The sequence below is a fragment of the Cyprinodon variegatus genome, unplaced genomic scaffold (assembly GCF_000732505.1).
Source record: "Cyprinodon variegatus isolate N-32 unplaced genomic scaffold, C_variegatus-1.0 Scaffold351, whole genome shotgun sequence".
In the NCBI taxonomy this organism is placed as follows: domain Eukaryota; kingdom Metazoa; phylum Chordata; class Actinopteri; order Cyprinodontiformes; family Cyprinodontidae; genus Cyprinodon; species Cyprinodon variegatus.
Window position 1 is genome coordinate 222490 of NW_015150804.1, and position 19364 is coordinate 241853.

At 40.3% G+C, this 19364-nt stretch overlaps 1 protein-coding gene across 3 annotated transcripts in view; it reads left to right on the forward strand.

The window, feature by feature from the left end:
- Positions 1-19364, forward strand: part of gas7 (growth arrest specific 7) — a 50588-nt gene that overhangs the window by 5627 nt on the left and 25597 nt on the right. Inside the window, exons 2-4 of one of the 3 annotated variants that reach the window (XM_015385927.1) lie at positions 4030-4138; positions 11997-12082; positions 15200-15262. In XM_015385927.1, coding sequence (XP_015241413.1) covers positions 4030-4138; positions 11997-12082; positions 15200-15262 — 258 coding nt within the window. Of the gene's footprint in view, positions 1-4029; positions 4139-11996; positions 12083-14853; positions 15263-19364 lie in introns of those variants that run through there. The other 2 variants (XM_015385925.1, XM_015385928.1) reach the window with 2 other exon arrangements.

Below are 19364 nucleotides of genomic sequence, written 5' to 3' on the forward strand. Positions count from 1 at the left end.
TCTGACCGCTAGATGTCGCTAAAAGTTACACACTGTAGCTTTAATTAATTTGATATAGAAAAAAAGAAAACTACCAACTCCACCAACAGTTTAAAATGATGGCTGTAAGTGTGGCGGAAAAACATTAACATTGAAATGTGCACAGACAGTCTATAGATAAACAGTTAATGATTACAGCCGCACTGTTGCTGCTGGGGGCAGATAGCCAAAACTGCATCATAAGATATTTTTGGCCCTCAGTCAACAAGACGTAAACACACCATTAATATTTCATTGCCCTGACCTAATAGTTGCCTCGCTCTTATATCCAGCAGACAGAGTGGAACATTAACACTGAATGGATGAGCTTAAAAACAAGGAAGAGAAAAATCTGAGCTTCTAAAGAAAACAGCAAATAAGCTTTATTAAAATAAAACACCGTTAAAATGATGCATCCAAGAGTTCTTCCTGTGTGACAGAGAAAATTAAGGCCAACTGGGATCTGATGGATAAACCTGGCAAGTTTGTTTATATAGCACATTTCCGTAGCAAGACATAATGTTAATGTGCTTTACTGTACATGAGATACAGAAATTAAAAGTGCATTTTAGTGAATTAATGTAATGTAATGAAACCATAGTGAACATAACTGAACAGAAATGATTTGAGAATAAAAATGAATCAACACACAGATTTAGAGTCCGATTGGTAGTGTCTAGATCTATTAGCTGAGGCTGTATGCTAACTTTTGAAAACCCCCTACTTTAGTGCAAAATTATTACTTATGTTTTGTTTACATATGGCTGTACAACTTCAGGCTATTCGCTTCTCTTCAAGAATTTGGAGATGGTAAGCAAAATCGTCATTAGATATAACATGGTCTGATAAAATACTGGATTCTGACCAAATGTAGGGTGTCCTTTAAAAAGGGTTTTTAGGACATATACAAAAAAAAGTTGCGGTCAAATAGCCAACAGCACCTAGAGCCAAAAGTGGTATATGGCATATTCCAGTTGAAAAATCATGAAAGCCAAGGAGCCCAGAATATAGGCCAGGGGGAAGCTTAGGTGACGATTGAGGTGGTAATTTTCATGGTATCAAACATCCCATAAGGTTCTTGCCAGTGAAATAATTTGACCACAAAAAGAGGGTTGAGCAATGGCAGACCCACCAACACATGGAAGCATATTAAGTTGTTTTAATACATCCAGTAGAAAACATGTGGCAGGTTGTGTTTAGTTATTCTATGAAGAAGAATGAGCAAAACTATCGACAGCTATAGACTTGAGTCTGTAACTACAGCTAAAGGTGGTTCTAGAAAATAAAATAAAACTGAAGATCCTCAATAGTCAGTTCTGTGTGTATCTTTACACTTTTTCCTCTCCACTGTCGCTACAAGCATGCTTAGTGTGAAGGATTGCCTTCGAGTCAATGAGTCGATGCAATCAACTGGTTTTCCTTAGATAGAAAACTTTGAATCAATTTGACTGGATGATCTGGTGAACTGTAAAGTGCCTTGAGATGACTTGTGTTGTGAATTGGTGCTATGGAAATAAACTGAATTGAAACTCAGCCAGTGATCATGTTGACAATGTTTTCCTCTGTTCAGCCAATTTTCCTCACCTCCACCAGTCATGCTTTCTATACAGCTAGTCAGTGTTTAGACATCAGCTCCTCTCATCAGTAATCATCCCAGCTTTTCACCTGTTTTAATTCCTCCTTACTGGATGCCTCTGCTGTTTCCTGTGAGCTGAAACAATTAGGAATCTAAACGTTTCTTTTTTTTTACATTTCATATAATCCTATTCGATAAATTTTTTTGTTCTGTGCAAAATCAAAAAGATCAAAAAGAATTTTAGCTTTTGGGTCTCCTCACTTTGTCTATATTCCATGTATCTATTGAGAAATTTCAATTCTTGCATCAAATACAATCCGAAACATATTAAAATAGTTGTTTTTTAATAGATTTTCTCGTAATCAATGCAGATGAACTCAGGGAGTGTTCGGCTAAATGAATCACTATAGAGACCAATAATTATAAAAAAAACAATTAAGGGTTTATAGGATTTTGCCCAACTGTTTCATTTTTTCTAAAACAGCAGTTTGTTGATTTCTTTTTGCTTTGCTGTCTGCATTCTGCGCGTTCAATAAAGCAGCTAAAATCCTGCAGAAATCCAGATCTGCATTAATCTGCAGCAAGCAAAGCAGAATGAAAAGACCCAGCGAGTCACTTTAATGTTACACATCAATCGTCTCTTTCCTCCCACTCCGCCCTGTTACTAGAACATGATACGGCTCTTTTATCACCCTGGTAATAATCTGCCCGTTTATAAATCCCCCCGTCACCTCCACCACCACCTCCACCCTCCCAGATGCTTGATGGGAGAGCGGCATCCTGAAGTTTCTCAGTCAGGTTTCAGCTGGCAGGGATCTGAGGAGTCCACGCTCGGCTGCCTCTGAAGATGAACATCCAGGAAGCCAGTGATCCCTGCAGATTAAAAATGTCTCTTCCCTTGTAAAGAACACTGCAGTAATTCCTGGCCTCATGTGCTCGGAGCAGAGCCTGAATAAAAGCACTTCACGGCTGCAGAGGCTCCTGGGGGATTGCTGATAAGGTGGAGAGCGTTTATTCATATTTATCCATTTACTGGATCATTTTTTACCACAGGAATAACTCCTTTATTTAGCAGGTTAGGGATGTTTCAAAATATAATGGGAATTTGATGGTTTTATTTGCATAATCCTTGGAGGCCATTGTGGCTAAAACATTCACATTATCTATCCTCATTGTATCTACATGTTTGTGAAAATATTGTAGCTCAACATAAACATTATCTTGGGGCTCCTCTTCCCTCCATTAAGGACATTCCATCACAGCGCTGTGTGTCCCGAGCCCGTAATATCACCAAAGACCCCTCACACCCCCACCATGGACTGTTCTCCCTGCTGCCCTCTGGAAAGAGGTTCCGCAGCATCCGCTGCAGATCCACCAGGTTGTGCAACAGCTTCTTCCCCACTGCCATCAGACTGTTGAACCTTTGATCCACAAACCGAACTCTGCACCTATTGCACATTATCGGGCATCAAATGCTGCTGAACGTTTAACTTTTAGCCCTTTAATTGTTCATCTCATTTCTATTTTCAATAACGCATTTTTTGCACAAATGCCTATTTGCACTGAACCACTGCAACTTGCACACTGTCTCTTATCCTCTGCACTGTTCACACTTTGACCACTGCTGCACTTTTTGTATTTTTCTATAACTTGTGCCATTTGAAATATCAATGCAACATTCATAAGCTGTATGTAACGCAATTTCGTTCTGTATGCACCCTGTGCATACAAAATGACAAATAAAGAAGTCTAAGTCTAAAACATTAATGAAGCAGCAGAAGCGTCTCATTAAAGGCTGCTTTCACAGGTCTATGTTCCTACAGTCTGAGTAAACTCAGTTATCAACATTAACGGCCGAATCATTACACCAAACTGCAGGAGTTCTTATTTATAATGCTCCAGTCGTACGTGGTGGGTATGAATCACTGATAGGAGCTGACTATTGCTGTGCAGCAGCAATTAGAGGAAGCCAGCCTTCACTGCCACCATGACGGAAAACAAATCTATCAATTATCAGGAGCATCATTTAAATGTGCTGGTGAAGATTCTCAGTCATCCAGGTCATAGTCATTCTGAAAAAGTTTAAAAAACAATCCACTGGACTTTGTTTCCAAAGATTGAAGATGTTTTGCTTCCCATCCAGGAAGCTTTCTCAATTCAAAGTAACTAAATATGATTAAGTAAATGCCAAAATTGGTTGCAATCTTTTTTTCAGTGCAGAGCAGGCAGAAACTTTAGTGAAGTAGGAATGCTGATACTTCAAGAATGTTACCAAAGTAAAAGTAAGAAATAAAGTACAGTAAAGCTATTCCCTGAGCTATTGTTTTTTTCAAAAATGTATTATTATATTATTATTTTTTCTCAAATAAATGTAACTGGGTTGATTTAACAAAAGTTGCATGTTGTATTGATGTTAAACTGGTATATGTTTGCAGAGCTCCACTGCATCCAAACTGGACCCTGATAGGCAGCTTCCTTCCTCTGGTCAAAGGAGCAGTTGCTATCATAAGGGACTTAATTACCTCACCAACAGCCCAAAGAAAGGTAACATCTGTACAGCTGCAACCTCTTCTGTGAGCCAAATCCCTTAAATTACATTTGTTTTGTGATGGGAAAGGGGAGTTTTTGGAGAGCTTAAAAAGTAGCGACTCCGTTTGCAAAATGTCTTCATTATCTCCATCCACAAACTGTCATGAAACGGAGACAGAAGGACCCAGTATTCAAGGAGAGACAGTCAGTAGGAAAGTTCAAAAAGTTTATTAAATAAAACAAAAACTAAAGCTGTGGCCCGCAGACACTGCAGGATGGGGAGCGGGGCACCGCCCAATCACAGAACTCTGGTTTAACTGTCCAGTCCTAGAATGTCCCCAAGTGCTGCAGTCCCAGAGGACATGCTGGAAGCTGATCCGGGTCAGGGATCCAGAACAGACAGGAACAGGATCCAGATCAGGCGGGAAAAGAAACAGGTGGCAGGATCCAGACTTCCAGGCATCCACAGGCTCCCAGGAGGGTTCAGAGTCTGACAGGGTCCGAAAGCGTGACCAGGTGGTCACGCACAGGAGCAGACAGGATCAGGTGCAGATGAGCAGGCTCAGTGGAAGAGGGTAGCCGAGACAGGACATGGAACCGGAACTTAATGCAGAACTTTAAACTGGTCTCCCTGGAGCTAGGCTTACTGAGATAAAAACTGAAACTCCCCACATATAGAGCCAAACACCCAGAGGACTCCGCGGGGGGAGGAACAGTGGACGATCAGGAGACGAGACAAACACAAAAACCTCTTTCCACTGGACTCCAGGATCCAGGACATGAACCATGAAATAAAACTGAACAGACAGACTAACAGAAAGACAAATAATGATCTAGCACTGAATGCTCAGGCTGAACTGAATATAACCAGAAGAAACAGGTGAGAGGAATAAATTATAATGAGGCAGGGAGGGAAAATGGCAGGTGAAAGAGATCATCAATTAAAGAAGAGCAAACAGGCCTGATCATGACACAAACATATTTTGCTTTACTGTAGAATTGAATCTCACGTTTTGTCTTAATGTCGCATAACAAACCAGATTTCTTTATGACCTACATAGACGATATATCAAGCTATTCAGTTTATCTCCACGCTGCTAATTTAGTTTCACTGGCTTCAGCACCTTAACACTGCAAGCTGGACTCATTATCATTCTCTGCTCATCATCATCAGGCTCCATCAGGCCTGCAGATTCGATCAACTTTAATCTGATTATTTGAATTTGCTCCGTTGGAAGAAACATAGCAGCATAGGCCTCTCTCTCAGCAGTAACATCAGATGTGGAGGGGATGCTTTTATTCTTCAGCTCCCCGACAAGGAAACATTAAAAGCTCAAAGGTAGATGACCTTTTAAAAACAACTGCTCCTGGGTTTGTGCGTTTTACACCTCATTTAGGGAAGAAGAAATAGTGGAAGAACACAGGCTCCACTGGGACATACTGAGGCTGCAGAATGAGAAACACACACACTTGGAGAAGCAAACAAAAAAGACAAATACAGTTATACCCAGAAACCACATGCTGCAGCAGTCGCTTTTTATTTGCTTAGTTTATTGTTGTGTCATGTTGGAAAATGGAGCTTTGGGAAACCGCAGCTCAGCATGTCGCAGTTATAAAGATGTCAAAGCTGCTCAGAGCTGTCAGTCGCTGTCATTTAATGGAGACATTTGCACAAAGGGGGGATCAGTTGAAATGTCTGCTCATAGTCTCTCTGGAGCCTCAGTTGTGGTAGTGGGATTTGGAAGAAGGAGAAAAATTAATTGAGAGGAGATGAATCATAAAGCATGTGGTTGTTCGCTGATAGAAGAAAACTTTCCCCAGTGAGCACATCTATGTACCAGATGTGTTTTATGCTAAAAAGATGTAGAGATTTTTTGTTTTTTTCCTTTGATGTTCTTTGATGCAATATTTGAAAACCTTTAAATCTGACTTAATCCTGTAAGCCTACCAGCAGAGAGGGGTTGCCAATTAGCTAATCCTAGAAATAAGCAAGTGAATAAAAACATGTTTATTTACCCCCGTTGCTCTCTCTCACACCTACTGGTTTTACCGCTTCTACTATTATGAATCAGAATCAATGATATATTGAACAAAGGTGAGCAGAAAATGTTGATGAGTTTGGGAAGATGCGCCTAAGAAGGAATGCAGGAAAATCAGGTTAATCAGATCTTTAAAATCCTCCACCAGCTCTTAGTTATGTTTTTATTATTTTAAGGGGCTTTACTTGCAGCAGTGAGGAAATGGAAGGAGGGAGTTAAACCAAAACATGAAACTGTCAATTTACAGGTTTACTGACCTACAGCCAGATATGCATCATGACTGATATGAAAATGAGCTTCTTGCAATGGCGGTTGTTGAACAAATTCAGCAGGGGAGGAGCACAGAGAGAAAGTATGAAAACAAGGTATTAGGCCATCATTTTATATATTAAACGCCCCGAAACCAGCAGAAAATTGTGATGCTATCTCAATATGAATGAAGCTACAAGTGCATCACCTTCATTTTTGGATGCAAGGACCTGTGTAATGCATGCAGGGTTGGGTCTTACTGGAATGGAGCCCACCGAGCAACCGCAGTAAGGCCATCGTTACCAGAGTTGTGTTTAATCATATTCCCTGGTGTAAATATAAAAATGCCAAACTGCATTGCTGCCTCAAAGTCTACATGAGATATTTACCAAAACGAATAAATGTGATCGTCTTGTGATATACTGTTTACTATATTAGCTACAGCTAATACCATTAGGGGAAGGTACTGTGAAATCCAAATTGAGTTAGAAAGTAATGAATGTTTAAGGTGACAGTGAAGCATTTTTCAGTTGTAACACATTTTCTAATATGAGAAAATGTTTTGATTGAGAAATTGGAGCTCTTGTTAGTAAATCTCTCCATGTGAGGCAGCTTCACCTAGCACCAGCGTCTTCAGCCAACTCTCCCGTCTTCCTGTCATTTGGTCCGTCTCTTCTTCATTGTTTGTTTTAATTTCTATATTTTCTTCAATTTCAACTCACTTCAGTTCAAAATGAAAAGTTTTAAAGTTTCTCCATTGCTGTTTTTGGCTGAACAGAGCAAGTGCTACACGACCTAACATATGCCAGGTACTTAGAATACATTGCAGCATAAATACCATGGCTATATTTGTGTAAAAATCTTTAATTTAAATCTATTAAAACTAGCCCTGCGACAGACTGGTGACCTGTCCAGGGTGGACCCGCCTCTCGCCCATGGACTGCTGGATACAGGCACAAGCCCCACCATGACCTGACAGATTAACCTGGAGAAGATAGATGGATATTCCTTTTCATTGAAATACTTTATCCGGTAGTTTATGGGTGAGAGGTGAGGTCCACCCTGGACAGGTCGCCAATCCATCACAGGGCAACACAGCCCTGCACACAAACTCACAAACTCTCTCCCAAGGAGAATCCAGAAATGCCAATTAACCCAACATTCATGCTTTTGGACTGTGGGAGGAAGCCACCCAGAGAGAACCCAAGCATGCATTGGGGGAACATGCAAACTCCATGCAGAAAGACCACAGGCCGGGAATCAAACTCAGGAGCTTCTTGATGGATGGATGGATGGATGGATGGATCAGTAAAAGTTCTGGTCAGTAGTATAATTCAATTTAATTTGGTTTATTTATATAGTGCCAATTCACAACTCTGACTCAGACACATATAAGTGTGTCTGAACCTTCAAGCACTAGTGTAATTATCCATCTTTAAATAGAATTCTCCAAAGATGAAGAGGTAGACAAGGTGTGTGCATAGTGCAAGGTCAGGAAAAGACAGGTGAGAAAACACACAGAACAGTGGCAGGCAAAGCAGCAGTTGTTAAACTGACAAAGAAAAACCTTCCATTCAGTAGATAATGTTACATACTGTATATGATGGAAGTTATGTCAGCGCATATTAAATGCTTTCCAGAAGCACATGTGGAATTCTATCTAAGCAAGACATCTTTAATACATTTTCCTAATTATCTATATGCTTTAATACCTTCTTAATTTCACTATACAAAGAGCAGAACAGGGAGATGAGACAGAGCAGAGCAGAGAAAGAGAGGGAAAGGATATGCAGAGATAGCAGCATGGCAGCAACCAGGCCAAAGGATCTCAACATCTGCATTTTTATTTAGCAGATAAGACTACAGGTCTTAAAAACATTTAGAAATGTTCTAGTTCCCACAGTTTGGCGCACAGAAAAAGAGCCTTTCATGAAATTTGGATCAAAAGCTTTAAATGGTTGGAAAATTCCTCCATCCATCTATTTTCTAGCACGCTTATTCTGAGTGGAGTCACAAGGGGTGCTGGTGCCTATCTCCAGCTGTCTATAGGCGAGAGGCGGGGTCCACCCTGGACAGGTTGCCAGTCCATCGCAGGGCAACACAGAGACAAACATGACAAACAACCATTTACACCTAAGGGGACTGTAGAGAAGCCAAATAACCTAACAATCAAGTTTTTGGACTGTGGGAGGAAGCCAGAGTACCTGGAGAGAACCCACGCATGCTCGGGAAGAACATGCAAACTCTAAGCAGAAAGACCCTGGTCCGGGAACCGAACCCAGAACCTTCTTTCAGCAGTGCTACCCACTGCTCCACTGAGCAGCCCCCTGCTTGGAAAATTCTTCAAAGAAAAAAAAATGCTGGTTTGGGCTTTGCTTGTCGGGTATTTGCCCCAAGTTTTGAGATATGAAGTATCAGTGAATAATGGAGTCAGCAATTGGCAAAAGCCACTGAGCAAGTTTTAAAAATATAGAAAATGTTTGATCACCCCTAAACCTCTGATCCTAGAATTGCCTCTGTTGGCAGTTTATGAACTGCAAGTTACCTGCTAATCTTTCTGCTCATTAAACAAGCAAAATAAAATGCGTAAATAATTAAGCCAGAGCAGTTGGAAGGTTTGATTGTTAGAGTTAGAGGGAGCTAACATTATGAGGAGATACAAAAGGAAACATCCAGGACATAAATATTGGGAACCTCTGTTCTTCAAAAGCTGATAGCTGACAGGTCATCAGACCTTAAACTTATCGATGGACTTCTTTGTGCAGAGCTGCTTGTATCAGAAAACATTAATCGTCAGTTTTAAAGGGTTGCTGACAGAGGTTAACTGAGGTCAGGGGTTTCTTATTGCTCCTGTTAACAAAGTGATGATCATCTCTATTTTTGGAGCCGCCTGGATGCACTGAAGGCACCGGGCTTTGGCCAGCATCCTCGGCTGAGATGTGCGGCCTTGGCCCAGGGGAGGGGGTAGCGCTCTGTCGGCCTCACGTGTTTACCTTCAGCTGGGAATGGGCCGCTTTGATATGCAACGATTGGACAGCTCATGAATCACCAGGGATGGAGAGGAACCATTATGGAGGCTGTAGGATGAAACCAGGGTTGTTATCACTGAGCAGTTAACCCTGGAGGCTCAGGGTTGGTAGGGACATTAATGTGAGATGTCACTGAATGTAGGGCTGTGGAATACACTAAACAGACCTGAAACCAGAGTAGCATTTTGATAATTAAGCTTGTTCTGTCCTTTGATTTTTAAGGTAAAATATTTAAGGGGTTTATATTTACTGTCCTTTGGTTTTAGGTTTTTGCAACTGCAAGTGTTGCTGAAATGGATAAAAAAAAAATTATGGTCTATATCTGTCGAAATGACAATGAGGATAAGCAAAAAACAAAAGGAATAATATATTCTGATGGCTACATTTCAACAATTTTTCTTATAGTTTAACTGGAAATAGCATAATATTTTTTATGAAAAGTTTTGCTCAGCAAAATGAAAATTTTTTTGCTGATCTCAATATCATATGAATCGTTTTAGATTAGTTTGCCATAGACTCACTTATGGTTCATCAAGTTAATTTTAAAGAAGAAATGGTGCGAGTCAGGAGATGAAGATGGGGATGGAGTAGCTTCCAGTGAAATGGCACATTTTTAAATACAGGCAGGTTACAAGGCAAGGCAAGGCAAGGCAAGTTTATTTGTATGCACAATTCAGTACATGGACAATTCCAAGTGCTTTACATGACATGAATTTGTTAATAGAATGGAAGAAAAATAAAAGCTGAACAAAAGCAGATAAAGACAGAAAAAGCAAAGCAAATAAAACAGTTGGATTACAACCTCAAACTAATAACACCTCAGTTAATATTTTACATTCAACTGTCAAAGACAGTTTTAAACAAATGGGTTTCCTCTAGGTGAGGTCCTGAATCAGATGGAATTTGTCACCGAAATTCAACATATTTAAGTACATATAAACACACAGGAGATTAAATTAGTGGGCATAATTTGCAGTTTATAAACAAAAGAAAAAAGTAAAATAAGTTGCCTTGGGTATATAACAACCCTGCCTTTTGCCCATAGCCTGCCGGAGATAGGTACCAGCCCAACTACCACCCTGATGGTTAATTGAAATTTCATTGTAAATTCAACATAAATTAATGTCAGGTTCTACATCACTTTCAGAATGCACACTACAAAAGTCATTGCTTTATTGTAATTATGTACAGCAAAATTGTCCTGTAATGTCCTGTAATTTTATGATAATTGCTTTTTCACTGAGCCTGCAACATTAAAGTATACAGTGTGACCTTTACTACAATGCATTGTAATATCACAGGTATGAAATGACCGTAAAATGCTGTATGTTTCACAGCATATTGCTGTACTCCTTAGTCCTGCAAAACGTATACAGTTATTCAGTATAAAGTCACACTATGTACAGAAGAGACCTGTTGCTGTGACCTATCAATCATGTGCGCTGGCACAGAGGACGGTAAATCAGGTTTTAGGGGGTCCAGTGACCTAAAACCCGCTCCTGCTGGTAGAGATCAGACAGAATCCCCAGCAGGTAACCCAGGGTGAAATGTTTGGTTTGTTTAATGTCTGTCTGTATTGTCTAATCACTTGGCATATGGACCCAGCATATGGTGCTGCTTATGACACAGTATCAGTGGATGTCCTAATACCCCCACATGCCCAACATCTGCCCACAATGATGTCCCGCATACCAGGTGATTGCATCAGACAACCTGGCCTTGTGCAAACACCCAATACGAGCCCATTTAACTCCTGACGTGCTACTGATGCTGTGTAATTACGCTAAGAGGTGTATCTGTGTCTAACAACCTTTACGAATTCTTTTCAGCTACTGCCAGAAAATCTGGTAACCGTCTGTTAAAAATCAAATCACTTGAACTGTCTAAACCTCCCAGTTTCTTCCAGAATTGCATATTTAAATCCTCATCACTGGTCTTTATGTTCATTAAATTGTGCTATTTAGGCCATCTATGCTTTTTGTGCAGATTTATGCAGATATTTGCATGTGTTAAATGTGTGCAAATCAGAGTCTTGGCTTCTTCTAAATACTGAATATCAACAGGAACGCAGAATTGCACCTGAAATAGCTCTACCAAGCAATTAGAGTCTCTGCACCAACACAATCTGCTGATATTTAAATGATGTATTATGCATGCATTGCCAAGAATGTCTGCCTCTATTTATGCAAATGTATATCACAAATAGAACTAAATGCTTTGGATTTTCAAACAGCATTGCTGCTTGCAAAATGAAGAGACTATCAAAGTAAAATATTTCATTGCTTCTTGGATTTCTTTTAATAGTAAGTGTTACAAATGATTACTATAACAATATTTCCCTCTGTTTTTTGTAAAGGTTAGAATCTAAATAATTCAAATATCAAGTATCTGAACTAGGCAACATTTTGAATAGCATATTGTATTTGATTATTTAGTTTGAATCACCTTTTTGTATAATTTCCCCTAAGTTGATCAGTGCCTGCTCACCTTTGGTTTGTGCTTAAAGGTCAGACATAGGCTCTCCGTTGTATTGATGTAATGTGTTTTTGCTCTCAGCTGACAGATGCAGCAGCAGAACGAAGAATGGCAAGTTCCCTGACACCACTAATACTCCTCTGAGGAACCTTGCATTATGTAGAAAGGTAAGAAGAAGTATCTATTATACAAATTAAATCTACTGTGCCTAAAGCAACAGAGACATATTCAAGAGTGCTGCTAAACTTTATGCCTTGGCTACCATCAAGACTAATCCAAACAATAAGGATGTAATCTGAATTTGGCTCTGGTTCACTGTTTGAACCACAGACAAATGCACTGTATTAACGGTGAACTACAGTGAGGGCCGGATTAACAAAGATCCTAGTGTTGTGATGATCTGCAAAGATTGCTTGTTGAATTGATAAGCTGAGGAAACTGGTTGTTCATCATCTAGATTAACAAATTATGTGTGATACCGTCATTGTCCTTCCCTTTTAGGACTCTGACTTTTTAGTTATTTTAGTTTTTAGTGTTCAGTTATTGGTTATTCTCTATTGTTGATTTTTGCTTTATTTTCCATTATATTCAAACAGTCTTTAGTTACTCTCTGTTGCCCCCTTGTGCTTGTTTCCTTTCACCTTGGCTTTCTTCTAGTTAGTTCCACTCACACCTGCTCCTTATTCAGCTCATCAGTCCATCCTTTGTTCTGTTCCCCTTATAAACTCCACCTCTGCAGTCACTCAGTGCTGGTTCCTTGTAGTTAGTTGCTTCCTTGTCTCTGGCTCCTAAAGTGCATTTTCCCTGATGTTTTTTTTGGCTCTTTGTATTTTGCATTTTTGGATGTCTGCCTTAATTGACTAATAAATCTACAAGAACTAATCTCTGCTTCACTCATCTTTATTTCATAGTGCTACAAACTAAAGTTATAGCAATCACTTTAGTTTGAACCTGTTAATACCTTAGAAAACATGACTTAAATTAGCTGCTGTTTTTTTTAACCTTTTGGAGGATCAGGCCTGCCATTTAAAACCATTGTAATGGTGAACTGTTGCCTTTTTGTGGCAGTATGAGGCACAGCATTCGTGACAATTAGAAGATCAAAAATAAATCATAAAACATGAAAAAAACTACTTTTTTAACTCCTCCCCGACTCCATCAGACAAACGGTCTGGGAGGGAGCCACAGTCAGATTAGACTAAAGGGGAAGGATTTATTTTCCCCAAACTTCTCACAGCACCCGCTTCACCCAAATTATTGGAAAGCACAGTAGGCTAGTAATAAATGTATACAAGATATATGTGTTTTGTACTGCTCTGTAAAAGAAAACATATAGAGGAAAAAAAACCTAAACATTCTTACTACAATTTTTACACAGCATAGTGAACTTTTTTTTTGCGTCCTCTAATGTCCCATCTACAGGCTCCATAATGGTTGTTCTCCAGTGGAGATTAATATTCAATTTAGTCTTTTGTTTTATTTTTTTTTCAAAAAAAATGCTGCAATGATTAAGTCATGTTTTTATTTTTATTTAATTTAAAAGAGCACTTGCTACCCGCAAAATTAATTTGTTCACCATAAAGTTTTTTCTCCTAGAGACATTATTCTGTTCTTGGTATTTCTAACAGTCCAAACATGTGCACAAACTCTTATTGAATGTTAGTATAAAAAGGCCTCCTTTTTTGCCAGAATGACCTTAAGTCATTACAAGTTTGCGCTAGACTTCCCGACAAACTAAATATACAAACATAAACTGTGCCTGCAATCGCTTTCAGGTTTTAGAAATCACTTTGTTGATGATAGGTATTTAGATTTACATATTCACCACCCAGTATTTTGTACATATTTGTTTATAAGCATAGGATGTGCATAATCAAATAGGCAAAACTAAAAAAAGAAAAAAATATCCTGCTAATTTTACACACCTGGTTTGAAGATCAGGTTTGCACATGACAACCAATTTGCACTATTTTTATACAAGGAACATTTTGAATACCAGGCATTAGGAGTTAGGCAGCTTCGCAATGGTTGAATGAAGGGATAATTTTAACACAACGAAACATTTTTAAGGGGAAATCCTCAGTTTCACTCCAGGGCTGCTAATATGAAAAGCTTTTTACCGCCAGACATCACTTATGTGAAAGTGATAAATTATAATGACTATTGACAACCCTTAACAAGCATGACCTATAGTTGGCCCATCATGAAAATAATCAGAGCAGCTTGTCCTCTAAAAAAACATTTTCAGATCACAGTAGCGTTTCTGCCCACTCAAACAGGGCCGCTCCCGCAGCTAAGATGAACCTTGGCCAAAACTGATTTCATGCCAACCCTCGTGACTGATTCAGACTCAGATGAGGCCACACCGTATGATCACAAGGAAGAGAATCGATGGACGGACAGTTGGGACACTCAAGCCAAACAGGCAGCTGAGTTTTAGACTCTAGATGACAGAGTTTACAGTAAAATAGGCCAGCCAAAGACAGATTCGAAGCTGGGAACGCTGGGAACACGGAAAACAGATCCTGGACCTGGACATATGGCGGTAGGAACGGCTGGCCGCCATGTTTTGCACGACGAAGGTGAGATTCTCACTCGCTCCTTGGTGTTCGGGTTGCAATGTTAGATCAGTGCAGGTGCTGAAAAAGGTGTGGGGTTCCTCTTTTCCTGCTGCAAACAATCGAGCATATTTTAGATCCTTCATATTAGATTTAACCCTTGAAGTGTGTGCAGCTCAAACAGTCAGAAGTAGCATCACTGAGTAGCAATCTAAAGATCCTCTCAAACCATGTGCTCCAACCCAGCCCTAACACCTACACCCTCACTGCTCCCTCCCCTCCCCCTTACTCTCTTTTCTAACACTTGTTTTTTATCTACATCTCCATCCTCAGTGGTGCTCAGTGGTCCTTATTTCCTTACGGGGGGGTTGTATGGTGAAGGCAAGGTGTTGGGGGATCAGTGTGAGGTTGGGGGCTCAGTCTTCACAACCTGCAGCCCTTAAACTTATGTGACAGCATCTTAACTGGAGGCTAGACTTCGTCACATTCCCTCTGCAGCCCTCCTCCTCCTCAGCATCCCTCTCCCCCCTCCCCACAACACGACTCCTCTCCACTCGCTCTGCAGCTTGTGAGACAGGAAGGCAGCCTCAGTGTGTGTGGAGGGATAGAGAGGAGAGAGGCTTTCCCAGAATAGAGAAGCAGCAGGAGGAGGTGAGCGGGATGATGATGGAAGCCAGCTTTGACACTGAGGAGAGTTTTGATGATCCCTCCTGTCTCGCCCCGCAGCCTCCAGGCTCTGTGTCACCGGCCAAGAGACAGATCAATGAGGTCAAGGAGACCAAGACCACTGTGAGTATTCCTAATCCTTCTCTTAGTAAAGTCTCAAATCTCAATCTTTGTTTTCTAGTTTTTTTTGGTGTTAACTGTTGACATTCCACCTGAGGTTGTGATGGTTCTTTAAAAACTATAGTAAAATTGGTAATTTGTGTTATGTTTGGTAGATTTACAGGTAATACAAATTAATTTGTCCCTTAAAGACCCTTTAAGATGCTGTTTTTCACTTAAAAAAAAACAAAATGGAAAAAAGCACAAGGAGCTGCAGTAGGACCTTGTGGTATTTTTAGTCAGTCAGGTAAACTGATATCAGTGTTTCTCCCATCCTTATATTCCTCCCATCGTTTTTCCTATGAAAGAGCTTCAGATGTAATCAGTTTGGGTTGGGAAGAAAACATGCTGCTGTTAGAACCATTCAGATTATCCTCCTGCAACTATGATTTCTTAGAGGTGTTCTGTAGCTGTGTCCCAAGACGCTCGGACAGAAGCAGGGGGTTATGTAATCTCTTAGCCCATTATGGGGGAGCTTCTAAAGGGCTGAGAAAACCAGACAGAGGTAAGGGTTTGGGTCTCACACCAGGCAGTAAGACCCTGACATCCGGAACCATCGCTGGGGATGGACATTGGGAAAAAAATCTAAACCCACCAGACCTGGGAGAGAGGCAGCAAGTCCAGTTTCCATGGTGACAAAGGCAAATGCAACGATTAACGGGTGTTGAAATGGAAAACAACCACAAGAGAAGAGGGGGGAGACATTCAGGTGTTTGCTGATGACATGCTGTTTGAACAAGGAAGGGGAAATCTTATGTCTGCTTGAACAACAAGAGTCCATGGATATCAAACGTTCCTGCAGCCTGGTGAAGAAAAAAAAAACAAAAACAGGTGATTCGAGTCAATCTCTGACACCCCCTCCCTCCCAGAGGTTTCTTTTGTTCACCACAGTGCAACTCACATTACACAACCCCAACCACAGTTGTCATGGAGACGCACACATCCATGACGGATGGCAAAATGGACCCATGCAGGATTCTTCACACATCAGAGAGAAGCAGCTGCTTTGCAACCTTGTTTTCACCTTCAGCGTGTTTGTGTAGGACCAATCTGGCCGTTTCACCGGTTGAATATGACGTTCGCTGCCGTTCAGATCAACTTGTTGCTGGGGATCATTCAGCCCCATTGGTGGGAGTCTTCAATACCTTGGGAAGAAAAAGCAGAGGTCAAAACTATGAGGATGTTTAGTATTCAAGCTGTAGTAACAACGCAAGTCTGTTACTGTCAGCTAAGGATCGTTTGCTGATGAGGGTTTGCATTTTTTAAAGATCCATTTAAAAAATATCTTCTTTACCTGCAACAGTAATTAAACAAATGCACACCATATTAGGTATAAATGTATTGAATTTGTCTAATTTATGGAAACTTGGAGACAAAAAGTTAGTTAACCGAAATACAGTTAGTCAAGGCACTCAAGATCAATGATTTTGTTAATAAAATCATTAATTTATTCATTTTGGATTGTTGCTAACTAAGCTGACATATTTGTATCACATGGAGGAGGCAGCTCAAATGAGTGAAGAAACAAAGCTGCATATTATTGGTTGATGATTTAAACTGAATAGAGAATACATGTGGCCTTCAGATCAGCTTAGCAATGTTCTGCAGAGAGCTTCATGGAAAAGGTTTCCTTGGTCAGGCAGCTGCATGCAGGCCATACATCACCAAGAGCAATGCAAAGTGTCAGATGCAGTGGTGTAAAGCACGCTGCCACTGGACTCCAGAGTGGTGAAGAATCTGGTTTCTCCAGCTGGAAACGTAAAGGATGAGTCCGGGTTTGGTGGTTGTCAGGACAGCAGTACTTGTCTGACTGCAGTTTGCCAAGCTTAAAGTTTGGTGGAAAGGGAATTATGGTGTGGGGTTGTGTTTTTTTTGGGAGCTGGGCGTGTTTCAATGAAACGAAATCTAAATGCTATTGGACAATTCCATGCTGACCGCATCCTCTACCAACTTGACTGGTAGCCAGTTCAGAGAGCAAGGTCCATAATGACATGGATGGCAGAGTCTGGTGTGAGTCCTGATCTCAACCCGATAGAAAACCTTTGGGATGAATTAGTGTAAGTTACTTCTGTGTAAGTAAGGCACAAATGTAAGAGGGCAGTAATACAAGAAAGGCCATTGATACACAAAAGTGACATTAAGAAGCAGCATTCTTATAAGAAATGTCCCCATATCTAGTGTATCTACTCTAGATCTAGTGTAATCTGTGCTCACTGTTTTTGGCAGCAGATGGGGATCAGCATGGGTGCTCCTGAATGAAACCACACAGTGATGGGCTGTGTTTTTTCTTACACCTCTCCGTCAGAACCTCAGACTTCCTTAGCTACTCCAGCTGCAGTTAATGAAGTAGATGCTGACCTCAGAACGTATCCTGGAAATCTCTGCTTCGCTCTTGTCAGGCTCTCTCTGCCTGTTTCCCTGCCTTTGAGGACATAATGTTCACTAGCTGCCTGAAATATTCCAACCATTGACAACATCAGTAATAATAATTGCTATTCACTTTATCTGTTACTGGGCATAATATTATGCCTGTTTACTATAGGTTAGAAAACCCTTGTGGTCTCTGTTAGATAATGGAAATATATCCATCATGACGAGCAGGATGACAGCATCACTGATCCTACACTGAAGCCAGAAACTGGTCCGTGTCAACTCTGCGTTACTGGAAGGTACATTTGTGGAGGAAGGGAGGGGAGGAGGCACAATGATATTTTACCACAAAAGTAATTTGTCGCTTAGCAACAGTAGTAGAGTATCCTGCACCCTCATCTGCTGAAATTTTCTCCTCAGAAATTGCTGTTTGATAGGCTGCCAAGAAATCTTTTTTTTTTTTTTTTACATTTCTCATGGGCCATTTCCTTTACGACTTTGTCAGGATTTTTTTTTTTTTGCTACATTCAGCAAATAACGAGTGTGAAAATAAATGAATCAGAAGTAAAACATGTCACAGAGGAAGCAGTGGTCTCTCTCTTACCTGAGGCCCAATGCTCATAAGTGCTGAGTGAAGACAAAATGTTCCAATCCCACCAAACAGTTCTGTTTATGATTAGCTGCACTTAGATTTGTTCAAACATGAAACCCAGCTGCAGCATTCAGCAGACTCCAAATTTAACCGTCCAGCAAGAATGGCCTCGGAAAGGCCGATCTATTGCACACTGGGTCACAAAGGTAATCTGTATTAATATTTAATTCCCAACCCCCGGAGCACCTCGCTAAGCGACCATAAAGAAGTAAGTTAGCCAGACGGGCTCCCTTTAGATGAATGGTCTCATTCTGAGTGGGATGTCAGAGGTAGAAAACAATGCTTGTGATGGATGTGGAGCCGGCGTAATAGAAAATCTAGTGCACATGACAATCAGTGGGATCTCTGAGGCAGAAAATGAACAAAGCGAACGGTCGGAATGCAGAGTAAATAACACCCCTGCTCCCTCAGGTTACTGCTGTGCATGTGCTTATGCTCAACGTTTCCTCCTAATATAAAAATTCACATAACTGAAAAAACAAAACAAATGCATGTTAAGGCGTTCTTCAGCTGTTTGCATAAAGTGTTTAGATCAAAAACCTTCTTGAAGCCGGACTAAAAATTAAGATTCTTGCCTGTTCACATAAAGCTGATGAAAGATCTAATTAGATCTTATCTAATGCAGGTACATTTTCTGCACAATCCAACATTAAAGACTCTTTCATGTTTATCTAGCCACAGCAGAACACACAAACAGGAAACGTGTGAACAAAGCAGCGGATAGATTGATAATTAGCCGATGAGATAATTATTAATAAATGTACAAAATTCAATAAATGTATAAATTTATAAAATTACAGATAAAGTCAAAGTTTCCAGAGGATATACTGCAAGAAAGCCAGAAGTCATCAGTACTAATTCTGTCAAAGGTAAATATAGTGAAATATTATCATTTAGACAAATAGCAGCTGACAGAATCACCCCATCAGAAATATCAAGTTTCCTGTTACAATAAGCTGCTTATTATAGATATACATCATTAATTATGTGCTACTGCATATAGAGAGAGGATGACCTGATACTTTAATCCGTTTAACTTGCAGT